At 35.4% G+C, this 14,100-nt stretch overlaps 1 protein-coding gene across 2 annotated transcripts; it reads right to left on the bottom strand.

The window, feature by feature from the left end:
• Positions 1-6,190: 6,190 nt before the first annotated feature.
• LOC147411837 (phosphatidylinositol/phosphatidylcholine transfer protein SFH13-like) lies at positions 6,191-13,891 on the bottom strand. 2 transcript variants are annotated; one of them, XM_086452971.1, is made up of 16 exons: positions 13,578-13,891; positions 13,020-13,050; positions 12,648-12,741; positions 12,173-12,476; positions 11,682-11,781; positions 10,622-10,888; positions 10,303-10,380; positions 10,120-10,221; positions 9,983-10,032; positions 9,802-9,901; positions 9,570-9,668; positions 9,359-9,472; positions 8,372-8,531; positions 7,724-8,109; positions 7,555-7,629; positions 6,191-6,643 (listed from the first exon to the last, which is right to left on the bottom strand). In XM_086452971.1, exons 3-16 carry the CDS (start codon positions 12,652-12,654, stop codon positions 6,623-6,625), a joined length of 1,863 nt encoding a protein of 620 aa, XP_086309097.1. In that variant the 5' UTR covers positions 12,655-12,741; positions 13,020-13,050; positions 13,578-13,891; the 3' UTR covers positions 6,191-6,622. The 2 variants fall into 2 exon arrangements, with proteins under 2 accessions (XP_086309097.1, XP_086309103.1); XM_086452977.1 differs by lacking the exon at positions 13,020-13,050.
• Positions 13,892-14,100: the final 209 nt, after the last annotated feature.

The following is a 14,100-nucleotide window of genomic DNA, read 5'->3' as shown; positions in this document are numbered from 1 at the left end:
ACTTATTCTCTTAGAGATTCTCCTATATTTTCTCAAATGTATTCATTCTTCGTCTTTTCTCCTCATCTCTGTTACACTCAATTTAGTAAAATAATGTCTTTTGATTGTTCAACATCCAAATCCATAAAGCATAACTATTCTTAGCGCCATCTTATAAATTTTTTTCTTATAGTTTGATTGTGTAGAAATACTGAATTTTATTGATAATTCTTGGATGAATATTACAAAAGTCCCAATAGGGTATTTATAGGCATTACATCAATCAAGATATATGAAATCTACCTAATATAAATATTCTAGAATATCCTAATTGATATATTCTAAATATCAATATATATAATATCCTTCATCACAACCTTCCATTTGTGTAAGATACACTAACAATGATACAATGTATCTCATGCATTTTAATACAGTGTATCTTATTCTCTAATATCTTCCCGCAATTGCATGGTCCTTTGAAAAAGGAATATGCAATTGGTTTTGTTGAATAATTGTTTGATCTCAATAATGAATATGTTCATTGATCGTCGAGGTGCCAATCGTGCTTGCTGGAGGTCACCGTCTGTCTATGAAGTCCATCACTGTCGCATCCCGCTCTTTTTGAGTCCGTCAGAGCCGGTGGCTTATTAGACCAAATCTGTCATGATCTCTCCCAGAAGCATAAAAAGTAGGATTGTGCCATTTAAATAAAAAAAAAAACTCTCATTGGAGAGATTTTATATAGGAAAAAAAAAAAAAAAGAGATCATGTAACATGAATGTGTGAAACTGGGAGATTTGTAAATATATAGAAGGAGTTGTGATTTTTATTGGAAAAATAAAAAATCTAGAATAATAGAAAAGAAGAGAATAAAAGATATTTAGATCTGAAATATAGAGAAATACGGTATTTTTATTGAAAAAAAATATTAATAACATAACAAAATAATTAAGGTTCGGCGATGGCGGTGGCGCCATCGCCGAAGAACGGCGCACCAAGATCGATGTGCTCAGTGGAGCTTGAGCTCTAATACCATGTAGAAAATATGAATTTTATTGAGATTCTTGGATGAATATTACAAAAGTCCCAATAGGGTATTTATAGGCATTACATCAACCAAGATATATGAAATCTACCTAATATAAATATTCTAGAATATCCTAATTGATATATTCTAAATATCAATATATATTCTAGAATATCCTTCATCACAACCTTCCATTTGTGTAAGATACACTAACAATGATACAATGTATCTCATGCATTTTAATACAGTGTATCTTATTCTCTAATAGATTGATATGCATACGTCATGTATATAGTGTTGTGTGAGGTGTCTTGTATTCTTGTTTGAGATTGGGCTTCAAGAAGCAAAATCAAAGGGGACCCTTTCTGAAGCGAAGTGAGCTCGGCTTGAAGGGTTGAGGCTCAAAGCGAGAGAAAAAGGTCCTAGTCAAGCTTCTCGCCTGAGTCTATGTAGGGGTTCGAGGGGAACGCCTCCATGGTGAATTTTTTTCGGGGTATATATATGTATTGTTTTGGGAAAACCGTCTAGGATTTGATTTTGGGAAACAGAGAAATGTTTTCTCTGTTCTCGTTTTGCTAGAGATCTAGTGTTATAACTTTGAAGAATACAGGGTAAAGATTTCGATTTGATCCATGGACGTGTGCACACCGCTGAACCACATAAATCAATGTGTTTGTGTGCGATTCTTTTCTCTTTGCTACTTCATTTTTCACACATGGTGCTTCAAAATCACATCTCCACTTTAGCCATCCAGCACTAATTCTACAGGTCTTCCTCAATCTCTTTATCCTTGTGTATAAAAGGATGGTGAAGTAACCAATACAACTCTCTTAGTTACATTTTTGCTGACTTAGGCACGGTAAGTGGTTAAATATGGCATACCAAGTTTATGTTTAAATCAAGGGAGGCATAAAAATACTCTTTATTATCTAGGGAGGCAAACAAAAAAACTCGAAAAAATGATTCTTACACTCAGACCTATTCAAGGATGTTGGTGGATGTATAAACAGTATCTTGAAAACCAAACCCAATCAGTGGTCCAACCATGTCCTACCAGATTTTACGATAAAATCGTTTTGTGAGTCATCGATTTTTGTGAATGTTATACTTTTTATCAACATATATGAAGATAATTTAGGAAAACTTTCATATACTTACTAATTTTTTTAAATAAGTATAAGTCCATCCAACCAAATGGAATTCTGATTAATTAAAAAAAATTTGTTCCAATCATGGGTTGATTTTTAAAACATTGATATAAAATTATATCACTCCTAATTTTTGTCCCCTTTGTAAGAATGATGACGAATCTGTGATTCACACTCTTCTTCATTGCTCTTTCTCTCGAGGAATTTGGTCATCTTTCATGTCTTTGTTTTGAATATAGTGGATTTTTCCGAAGAACTTTCTTATGATGTTAGAAGGGCGGACTTACAACATCTTTTCTCATAGAAAAAGGCACTTTTGGGCTATCATTCAACCATAGTTTGGGATTTTTGGAAAGTGAAAAATAACAGGATGTTCCAAAGCAAGGAGAACAATTCGCATTCTGTGTACATAGAGATTTTTGGGTAGTTGTTTTTCTGGGCAAAGTTAAGCAAGGACTTCTTTGGGTTCTCTTCCGAGGACTTTGTATTTAGATGGGATAGTTTATGTAACTAGTAATATCTTGTTTTTGCTTTCCATCCTGGGGTTTCTCTCGGCCTCCTTTGTATGTTACTTCTCCTTTTGATATCCAACACATCAACTTCATCGGGGGGTGTGTGTGTGTGTGTCAAGGTAAATATTTTCTTTCTTGATAACTACTTATCAACTACACTTATGCTTCATTGGGTTCCTTTGTAAAGGTTTGTGGCATTTTAATAATAATGGAAACTAATTTACCAATTATCTACAGGGACTTATTTTTGTCAAAGCAAGGAACAAAGAGCATGGGGAGAAGAAAGAACAAGAAAGAGAAGCAAGCCAAAAATAACAGCAATATTGCTGACCGGTGGCCCTCGACATTTCCCCAACATGTAGAGAAGCTAAGATGGAATCCAATGAAGGGACATTATAGCACCAACTGCATTAGCAATGTGGAAGCCAACTTCGAGACATTGTAGTCCAACCCAAGACTACCCGTGGCTCCTTCTTCCTCGTCATGAGAAAAGCAGGATCTATGACATCTTCACCAAACAATGGAACAATTACTGGTGGATGAGGCACAAGTTATTTTTGGAAAAATGTAAATGCTCTAATGGCAACCAGGTAATATAACCATATATATATATATATATATATTTCCCTTGAGTGAGTTGGCTTTAAAAGATCCCTTTAACCAAACATATATATGGTTTTAGTACCAACTGGTAATTCTCATCTAGCCTTCTTTGATCTACATGGATGGACAACTTACATGGACCAAAGAAGAATACAACTTTATTGATCCGAATTCCTCCCACAACCCATTCTCTGTACAATTTACAAATGCCATTGCCTTCGAGGGACTGCTCTATGTTATGAGTTTGCAAGGAACACTTGCAACTGTAGACATAGAATCTCATCCTAGACTCAAAATTTTGAATGTAGGAAGAGCCATTCCTTCTGTCTGGTCAAGGGGTTTTAGAGAATACTAGGTAGAATCTTGTGGAGAGATCTTGATTATTTTCCTAATCTATAAGAAATCGATGAATGTAGTAGACGACATAGAGATTTTTCGACTTGATCTTTCTAGAATGTCATGGATCAAGATGGTAAGCCTTGGGGATCATGCATTGTTCATGAACCTTGGTTGTTGTGTGGAGATCAATGCAACTGAATTGGGTATAAGAGGAATTGTGTCTATTTTACCCACAGTGATGCCACCGATGGTTGGTCGATGTTCGACATGGAACATGGAAGCATCTCAACAAGTTGGAGCATGGGTTCCACAGACAAATCACCAATGAGGAACCCATAGTTTATTGGATGTGTGGTTTGCACTTGTTCTCAACTGTTCATATAAGCAAAAATAATAAGGTCTTTTCCCAAAATTTCTGGTTGATTAAAAGGGTGTATAATCTGTAACTGCAACTTTTCTTTCCATAGTGGAATCGGTGTAATCCTTGGACGTACGTTGTAAAATCTCTATGTTTCTATGTGCGATTGCATCTTGTTTTTATGTCTTCCGATTCATTTTCTTGATTCAATTGCCCATGTTTTCTTAACAACTTGGACCATAATCAGTCTCCATTGACTATGCTTAAACCACCTCAGCCAAATGTTTTAATTTTTATTCAAAAGAAATATAGGACATCAAGATGAGCCACCTTGATTACAAAAGGAGAGCCAACTTACCCTTACATTGAACCTAATAAATCCCATCCATTTACTTGGATGTATTTGTTTTTAATTTTATATTTCTTAGTCTTACCATTGTTGTCTCAATATTTCTTAGAATGAAAAGGAGATTTGCACATTTATCTAACAAAAACATTTGTACATAATGGCTTTAAACCTGAGTTCAATAGTTCTCACATCCCCAAAATTTCCATGGAATTGGTAAAACATGTGAGGACAACTATTTGTAGGATTCAGGTTCTTGTACAACATTCTCAGCTCTGATTCTATGGGAAAACTCTCTTGGTTACATTTTGCATTGACTTAAGACACAGTCAATTGTTAAAGGTGGCATACCAAATTTATTTTGAAATCAAGGGAGGTATAATATCCATTGTTATATAGGGAGTTAAACCAAAAAAATTGAAGAAAAAAAATTGATTATTAAACTCAGATCTATTCAAGGATGTTGGTGAATGTACATAAAACAGTATCTTGAAAACCAAACCCAATAAAATCGGTTTGGTTAGTGAATCGACTTTTGTGAATGTTATACATTTTATCAACATAAATGAAGATAATTTAGGAAAATTTTCATCTACTTTAAAATATTTTTTAATAAATATAAGTCCATCCAACCAAATTGAATTCTGATCAATTTAACAAATTTTTGTTCCAATCATGGGTTGGTATTTAAAACATAAATATAAAATTAAACTTAGGTATGTCGATTATCAATTTCTTCTCTCCCATGACAAAACTTACATTTGATTATGCAAGGTGGAGCACATGTAGAGCTATTGGTCAACCATATTATTTATTTATCTTACAATAATTTTGTTTTTTGCAATAATATATGTTACCAACTTGGAGCCCAAGTCTATGAATGCTTTTATCAAACTTCACCCCCTCCTCCCCATCTATCCAATACATCAACTCTCTCTCTCTCTCTCTCTCTCTCTCACACACACACTCAAGGAAATTTCTTTCTAAACAACTTATCAAGCACATTTATGCTTTATTGTGTTCCTTCATTTGTAAATGCTTTATAAATGATAGTTGGTGGATGTTCAACATGGAAGATGGGAGCATCTCACCAAGTTGGAGCATGGGTTCCCTGGATAAATCACCGGTTAGGAACCCATGGTTGTATGAATGTGTGGTTTGTACTGCAAGGAGGAAGAAAAAAGTACCACTGCATGTCATTGGATGTTGTTCTCTGTTTACTTATTATTCTCAACTGTTCAAATAAACAATAATAATAAAGTCTTACAGAAATATTTCGGGTCACTATGTTGCTTGCTGACTCTTTTGTTAGTGGAAGTGAGTTCATATGTGCTTTCACCATCTCCATCAACTTCCTTTTAAGGTTTTCATCTTGTTCAAAACCTTCTTCTTGGTAATCTTTTAGTACCTTCCAACTTCTTAAATATTTCTTCCAAGTAGGACTATAATTACACTCCATGGAATGTGCTTAAAGTACTTAGTCAACTGTTTTATTTTTTTTTTTTTATAATTATAATTTTATTAAAAAGAATACAGGAGATTGAGATGAACCACCTTGATTACATAAGGAGAGAGAACCTATACTTACACGCATACATTTCCTTGAATTTATTTGTTTTTAATTTTATCTTTTCTAATTTTTCCACAGTCCAACTCAATGACCACGCCATCTCTACAACGTTCGACATATTAATATAATTCTCCTTAACTAGCGAACATTACATTCCATAAAAAGTATAACTGATCTATCACCATCTTGTAAAATTCTCTTTATTTTAATCACATGAACCACATATGATCTCACCCCTGCAACTTCATTCCTCATCAAGAGAAATACTTCAAATAACAAGCATACTTCAGTCATTTCCATGAGGATTAAATGAGAAAAAAGAACACCTAAATGGGATTTCATCACTACTTAGCACTGTCTAGAAAATCATAAAGGAACAAGATGAACCAATGCCGTTATATGTACCATCACATTTTTTTCTCAACATTTTTGCTTTTTTACTGCACCACATTTCGAGTTCAGAATAACCCATGTACTGTGAGTGCATTTGATGACAACTAGTATTTCTTGTTAAGACAACAAAGAAAGTAAAAAAAAACATGAAAGTGTGAACCCAGGAGAACTAGTCTTTCTAATGAGGCCTCTGGCAAACCACCTTTTCGAGGGCAACCCCTGAAAGCCGGCAATATACAGATCCAATGGCCAAAGACTCTCTACACTGTATAAAAGAAACCCAAATCCAATTTTCCCTTGTCCTCATCCTGTCAGTTCATAGCTTACTCGGCATCTTCAAACCTTCAACAGAATGTTCTCCTTTGCTGCAACAAGAACACTTATTGACGTTTTGTATTGGAAATCTAACGCATGTCATAAAAGCAGTGTATTTAAAGATTGATTTTTTTATAAAACACATTCTCAACTACTGAAAGATATCGAGTTGAACTTAGGACTCAGCTTGAATTTCTGAAATTGACCAGAAAAAAATCTCCAGAAGACGAGCACCTTAAGGACTTAATACTCAGCCTCTATAGAGTAAAAGAATTTGTTCTGAAGTTCTAAAAGTTGTGAGAGGTTCTAAAGCTACTAACTAATTTCGAAATATTTCCTAGCTGGGCTTAAAGTCAAATTGTCATAAAGCTGGTCCCACTCCAATCCAGTTATCCAATTGGCTTATAGTAGACAAAAGTATGGCAAGGAAAATGGCTGGAAAGAATCAGAGCATACTAGAAATGGGGGAATATTCCAGCCCAGATATAGGAACAGGTTAGCGTCACGTTGGCAGCCAAGTGAAGTTAGACTTGCCACCATGACTCAATGGAAGTTTGACAGGGTGAAACTGACTCTGAATTCTTAGGGCATATAATTTTACTGTTGCGATATGGGCCGTCAACATAAATAGAAGTCTTGAAGTGGGTGTGCGTGTGTGATAAAATTAGGTAGGATTCTTGAGGCACTAATAAAGCTAGACTTGATAACTCAATACAAGTGTTTTAAAGGGTGAACCTGACTCTCGATTCTTAGGGCATATACTTAACTGTTAAGATATGGGCCACTAACATAAAGATAAGTGCGGAAGTGGGTGTGCGTGTGTGACTCGGGACAAACTAATGAGAGGAGTACAAAGTTACATAGCACTCCCTATTGATGGTACTTTTGAATAATTGGAAGAGCTTATTTGCAGATATTTAAGTCTTTAGAAGAGAATGCCATTTTTCATAAATTTGCTCACCCGAAATTTAGACTCCCTTAAACTCTCCAACGACTCTGCAAGTTCCAATTGTTTCATTACTGTAGCATGTAATACCTGAGAAATAAATATAAAAAAATTGAGGAAATATTTTTGAAAATGGGATGAGAATTATCACGGAAACATCTAGAACAGGTCAAATAGGCCTTACTCTCTTTGTTTTCTCAAGGTCGAACTCAACAGATTTAATCCGATCCAAAGACTCCATGAGCATTTGGTCTTTCTCCAATGGAATCTCAGCAGGCTTGGTGCCAAGCTCCTCATATAGCGTTTCAAGCCTCTGAAGACGCTGTAAACATGGAAGGACATGGTCTTCTCCCTTGTCAGCTTCTTCAGGAGGATGGATGTGTGGACTGGGCTCCAAAGAATTAAAGGGATGAACATTGCCCTCCCTCCTTCCAAGTCCACAACGTAGAATATGGAAGAAGGCAGGTAACTTGACCAAAAAAGCCACAAGCGCTCGTGCTAGACACCAGAAATGTTTGCCCTCCTCTGCTAAGTCCTTAATCATTGAGAACCTGTTGATGACTTGAGTGCCTGAAAGCACACATCAAATATAAATACCAACCACCTAAAAGAAAAGAACGTGAAGAAAGAGATTAGGTTTGAAGTAGCTTGAAAAATATGGATCTGGATTAGCCAAGTTTCACTCAACATCCTTCAAGTCTCTTGATATATTCACCACGTATCCTACAAAATCATGTGACCTAAAAAATTCCCAAAGATTTTTATCTTTTTTACTTCATTCAAAAAATTTCCCAGATATAAGATATAAAGGTACTAGCATTTCATTAATTACCTTCTGGCTTTGATGTTTTGTCCCTAGGGTTCCCCCGACCAATGGCTCCAAATGTTTGCTCCTCAGAAGTACCAACTCTTTGGCTACAGTCTATAGCTTTATCAACCACAACGAAATGGTCCTCACAACTGTAATAGGCAGTTGGATCTGATGCCATCACCTGTGTAAACAAAAAACCAAAAGTACAAAGGAATGTGAACTTCAGGAGACACACATCTGAATGAAGGGATATTCACCATTGACCAACATTTCAACTAAAAGATCAATTACTTTCCAGGAGAAACATACATACATAAATATCATGAACATAACCTAACAATGTAATTTGGGATGATTAACAGAAAGAGCATACCTACATATATACATACATAACAAGGAGGTAACACTGTAAAATTTGAGGGACTAAAAGGAAACCAATCAAGGTTTCATCAGCCAAGGAGGTAAAAATGTCTTAGAAGGAACCCATACGGTCCCATCTGTCAAAACCACTTGAAGAGGCTAGAGGCAAAGATCATAGCCTAAAAAAACAAGTCAAGATGAAGGCTAGCAGGGCAATTTCTTCCACTGTGTCAAGAAGGGATATCATTCACATGAATGACAGTCAGCTTATTTGGTCATGAAAAGCTGTGGCAAGAAAGACGACTGCCTTAACATTTAGGACAAACCAAAATACAAGAAGTACAATAATGAGAATGCTAACAACGAGAGAAGTCATCAAAAAAATCTCACAACTGAAAAGTTGGGGAGGTCCTCATAAGCCAAGAACTGACTACCTCATGTGAGGCTACGAAGAAAGCGGACATGTTGAATGCTTGCATTTTTTGAACATGACGAATCATTGACAGAAGCATATATAACCTAGTCATTGACAGTGAAAGTAGCAAGAATTTGTTGGCGTTGCAAAATAAGCAGAATATGTTTCCAATAAGCACCATGGGTAATATCTAATCAGGCATGTGAAATTGGATCATAAGTCTCAGAACTCACTTCTTCATGAACCGGAGCCAATCGTGTAAACCCATTAATCCTTAAACCAATAGGAGAGGAAGGATCCTCAACATCTGAACCTGATTCGGCTGTTGATGTATCACTATTTCTCCCCTAATTAAAACGTGGAAAAAAAAAAAAAAAACTTAGTACAAAACAACAAATGAACAAAGTGCAGCTTAGTAACAATTTCAAGGGTCCAAATCCTTACCTTAAAAGGTCGTATTTTAATATAGGATTTTATTTTTTGTTCATCATCAGATATTCTTGTGATTTGCCTCACAAAAGTTGCTTCCGCATAGTGTACAAGCTGCAAAAGTTATGGCAGGATTCAGTGTGATATTTCTTTTGTTGATCAACACATTTCAAACCAGTTTGATGCATATCCTATGCTCTGGAATCAGATTAAAGCAAAATAGCTACTTGACCACAGGAAACCATACCTTCATTATATCAGGATCATCCCATGGTCCTTTATTAGACCTCAGGCACCCTCCTTCAGATGCGCACGTACATGAGCCACCCAAGAAAGCAGGAAGTTGGCTGAAAAAGAAATAATCAATGGAATTTAAAAAGCAGCATATAAAAATGAACATCAAAAACAGAAAAAGAAACCCCACAGACCTTGAGTCAATGGTTTCTTGCAGTTTACCAAGTGACTTGGGTTCCAGCACCTACAAACCCAGAGAATGAAATAAAGGTCACTAAAGCTGCAGAAAAGTAAAAAAAATTGAACAAGTCATAGAAGGATCATTTTTTACTTGAATCTTTGCAATTGTCTTTGGGTCAAGAAATTTCTTTGCAGTGGCATATAGCATCTTGAAGGCAGAACCAGCATTAACAATGTACATCCGATGTAGAGTCTGCATAAAAGAGAAATGATAAACAAATCTATGTTATGGTAACTTTTGCCGGGAATAAATACAACAGGGAGAATTGAGTACCTCAGGGTAATAGTTGCTATCTATCTTTGCCATACTGCCCAAGAGATCTGCTGCAGTCCTGTTAAAATTCTTGATACCCTGCATCGCAAAATATAAACAGACTCGATTACTTATGCAAACCCCCCAAATATCAATACAGGAAGAAGGTTCATAGGTAAATCTTTAGAAAGACACCAGATAAAATAGAAATCTCATAAGCTTTAGCATTTCAAGGGTAAGAAGGTTCTATCAATTGTTTCTTGTAAGATGCATCATTAAGACTTGTAGACTAACTGAAACATGCACAAGGCTAACAGCAGATGAGTTGGTCATTACATACCAAGCCTTGCACATCCAAGATCGTTGTTGTTGAACCAATGTGCCTCTTTGCCGCAATTGAACATGCTGGAAACTTTTCTCGCAGAGCCTTCTCAAACTCTTGTACGTGATATTTTAAGTAGCGGTCCACTGAAGTAATGCCCATGAGCCTACTTGGGTGAGCCTTCCCAAGCCTCTCAATATAAATCGGTCTCCCTTCTTTATCAACTCCATGGTACCCTTGAGGGTAATGTTGCAGAACGTCTTCCAGCTCTTCAAATTCAAAGTCCTTCAAATTGGTTCAATTTGTAGTCAGGTTAAAGAAATGTTAAAAAAGATACCATTAAAACAAATATAGAATGCCAAGAGAATGACCATGAATCTCAAGAAAATCATGGAATACATTTGCTATTAAAAAAATAAGACAATAGTCAGTCTTACATGTTACCTACAATTTCTTCCAATTCACCATCCATCATAACATAAACTAGCTTTAGAGACACCAAGAATCATAAACAGCAGCACCTATTTCACTACCAAACATATTTACTCTATATATCTAACATCCAAAATCAAGTATAGTCACTTTTGGCATCTCATGTATTCATTTTTGGAGTATTAAATTCACATTGTGGCAAACCAAACGAAGCATCTATACTAACCTCACTAGAAAGAAGATGGTCTCAATATGATACCTGCAAATGCATTCCCATTGCCATCTAAACCATTCGAGTAATATTATTAACCATAAGAATCATGAATCTTACACTGAAGAAGGTAAAGTGTAAATTCTGTTATGTGGGATTCAAATAAAATTCAACAATTTTAAAATCACATATCCTAGGCAACAATTCCCTTTGACACCAGGAAAGGTTCCATCATCTATGTGTATGGAGTACCAAAGATTGACATAACAATTTCTTCTAGCATCCATATTGAAGTACTCTACAATCTAATGAGACCTAAACGATTTCATAAAGAATTTGTACTCAATAAACCATGCTATTTGCTAGAAAATTCCAAGATTTCAAGTGAAAAGTCAACTTTTACAAATATCAAGTGGCAAATAATGATGTCCTCACCTCAAGTATGGTATCCGTTCCATAATCTTTTCTCCACTGAAGCATGTGTTCCCACATTTGGATGGTTTTATCAATGTTGAATTCTCTAGCTTTCAAAAATCTGTACCAATAAAAGGACTCAAAGGTAAACAATTAAAGAAAGGAAACAAAATTGAAATCTCAAATCCAAAATGGGAAGAAATGAATCAATGCAATATCTTGCATGGAAAGATTAATTCCATAATCCAATCAGGATCACCATTTCCAATTCCACAAGTTTACACAAGCCACCAACTGAACGATGTTTTCCTTTCAGTTCGATGCCAACATTTTTTCAAGGGTCCTTTCATGTTTATGACCAGCGCAAAACAAGTGGGGCTTAAAAAGTTTATAAAATAATTGTTTCTCAAGTAATCAGTTAGCCCCAACATTGTTATCGGGCAGTTTCTGTAAATGAAAAGTAGGAGTTCATATAACAGGAATTTTACAATATATTGAAAGGAAATGCGAACCTCAACAGTGTGTGATAGTCATCATGCCTTGGCGGCAACAAATCTCGGGTAAGTAACTTTTTACGCAATTCATTGACCACGCTCTCCTCCTTTGCATCGCGTATGTCCTCTATGGAAACTGAAGGAACCCTGTAATCAATTTTCCTTTTCCCTCGTTTCTTAAGAGAATGGGTAAACTTGTTTGAAGCATTTATCGCCTTCTTCTTGAGAGCTCCAATTTTCGTTCGACGTCTCTCATCTTCCGAGTTTTCCACATCTGACCTCCGTTCTCTAATTTCATCGTGAATACAAAGTCCTTCCAGGCCTTCAATGTGGGAGGAAAAAAAACAATTTGTCAAAACTCAATAGCAATATCACTAGACACTTTTGCTAACACTTAAAAAACCAATTTGGGATTTATATGATTGTTAAATTCTTCCCACAATTCAATCAAAACCAATGGATAATGCATTCTCCACAGTTTGAACAAACTTACCTGACATATTCGCCAAAGATATCAAAAAGAAACTCTAGGTGAGATTTAGAGAACTAAATGCGTTCAAGCAGAGTCACTCCAATCCATGTTGGATCTACAGAAACAAAAACATACAAACGAAATAAAAATTAATTCTACTAATGTAAATTACCTGATGCAAACGCAAGGAATAAATAAATATTAAATAATTTGTTTTTTTATAAATCACAATTGATAAAAAAAATTAACTAAATAAAAAAAGATTAAACAGGAAAAAAATTTGGAAGCTTGGCCATGCAATTTACTCAGTACTTCTGATTGAAAACTAACAACCTATTTCGATACCCAAATTTTGCTAGGAAAAAATATTTAAGAAAAAACACTGATACTTACATTGAGAAAGCCCATCCAATCTAGTGTCGATCTGCAATGAATCGAAAACTTAAAGCTGTTAAAGTTGTTTATTATCATCAAATAGACACAGTGTGACATATACTCCATATTCTAGAAAGAAACAGATCGTGATTCATCTTCATTTTCTTATCTCTTTTCTTTCTGTAAAGAAGATGCTAAAGAACAGAATACAAAAAATTTCACAAATGATAAACCTAAGCTCTAAATTCAGCTAAAGATTCAAAAGAAAAACAAAACCATATAAAAACATCCAAATCTTGAAGAAAAAACGTGAAATCTACCGAATAAAACAGCTTCCGAAACCATTAAATAATGTAAAAACGTTAAAAATCTGCACATCTTCAACCATAACTTAAAATTTATAGAACAATAATTATCAAGAAACCGATCTTGCATTAAATCTTAGTAATGCCAGTAGTTTCACCGAAGAATCTTGCCATTAAACTCATCAAATCCCACATTCAGAAACGTAAGAGTAATCTCTTTATTTCACAAACCAAAAACAACTCCAAAACTTAGAGAATCGAAACATTGTACCTTTTTTAGAAACCCTAACTTGAGATTTTAGAGTTGGAAACGAAGTTTAGATGCTAAATCAGCAATTCGATGCCCAGATAATCCAAGAAATCCGGAGAGATACGTTGAGATCGTGAGACTCAAATGAGAGAGATTTGAAAATTCTCCAAGGTTTTGTTGAGCTCGGGAAGGGAAGAAGATCTGGTTCCCCTCTCTTCTCCCTCTCTCTCTCTCTCTCTCTCTCTAAGATGAGAGAAAAATTCGAAGGTTCGAGCTCTTCTTTACCTTGCTTTTTTGCCACCACTCTGTCTCCTAACTCTATAAACGTGTCCTCTGTTTTTTCTCTTTGTAAAAGAAAAAAACGCTTTCGACAGAATCGGACCGACTGTGACTGGATCGGCGAGTTAAATAGCATAAGCTACGCCATGTAAAAAAATAAATGGAGGAGGATTTTTCTATGCTCCAATGTCGTTGGACGCAAAATACCCAACAAAAAGATCATATAATGACATGTGTTAATACATGCCCTAATGACACACGCTAA

This window comes from Akebia trifoliata, chromosome 1 (genome assembly GCF_017979445.1).
Source record: "Akebia trifoliata isolate Shusen 1 chromosome 1, ASM1797944v1, whole genome shotgun sequence".
Classification (NCBI taxonomy): domain Eukaryota; kingdom Viridiplantae; phylum Streptophyta; class Magnoliopsida; order Ranunculales; family Lardizabalaceae; genus Akebia; species Akebia trifoliata.
The sequence above is the reverse complement of the archived record's forward strand: the minus strand, read 5'-3'. Positions and strand labels throughout refer to the sequence as shown.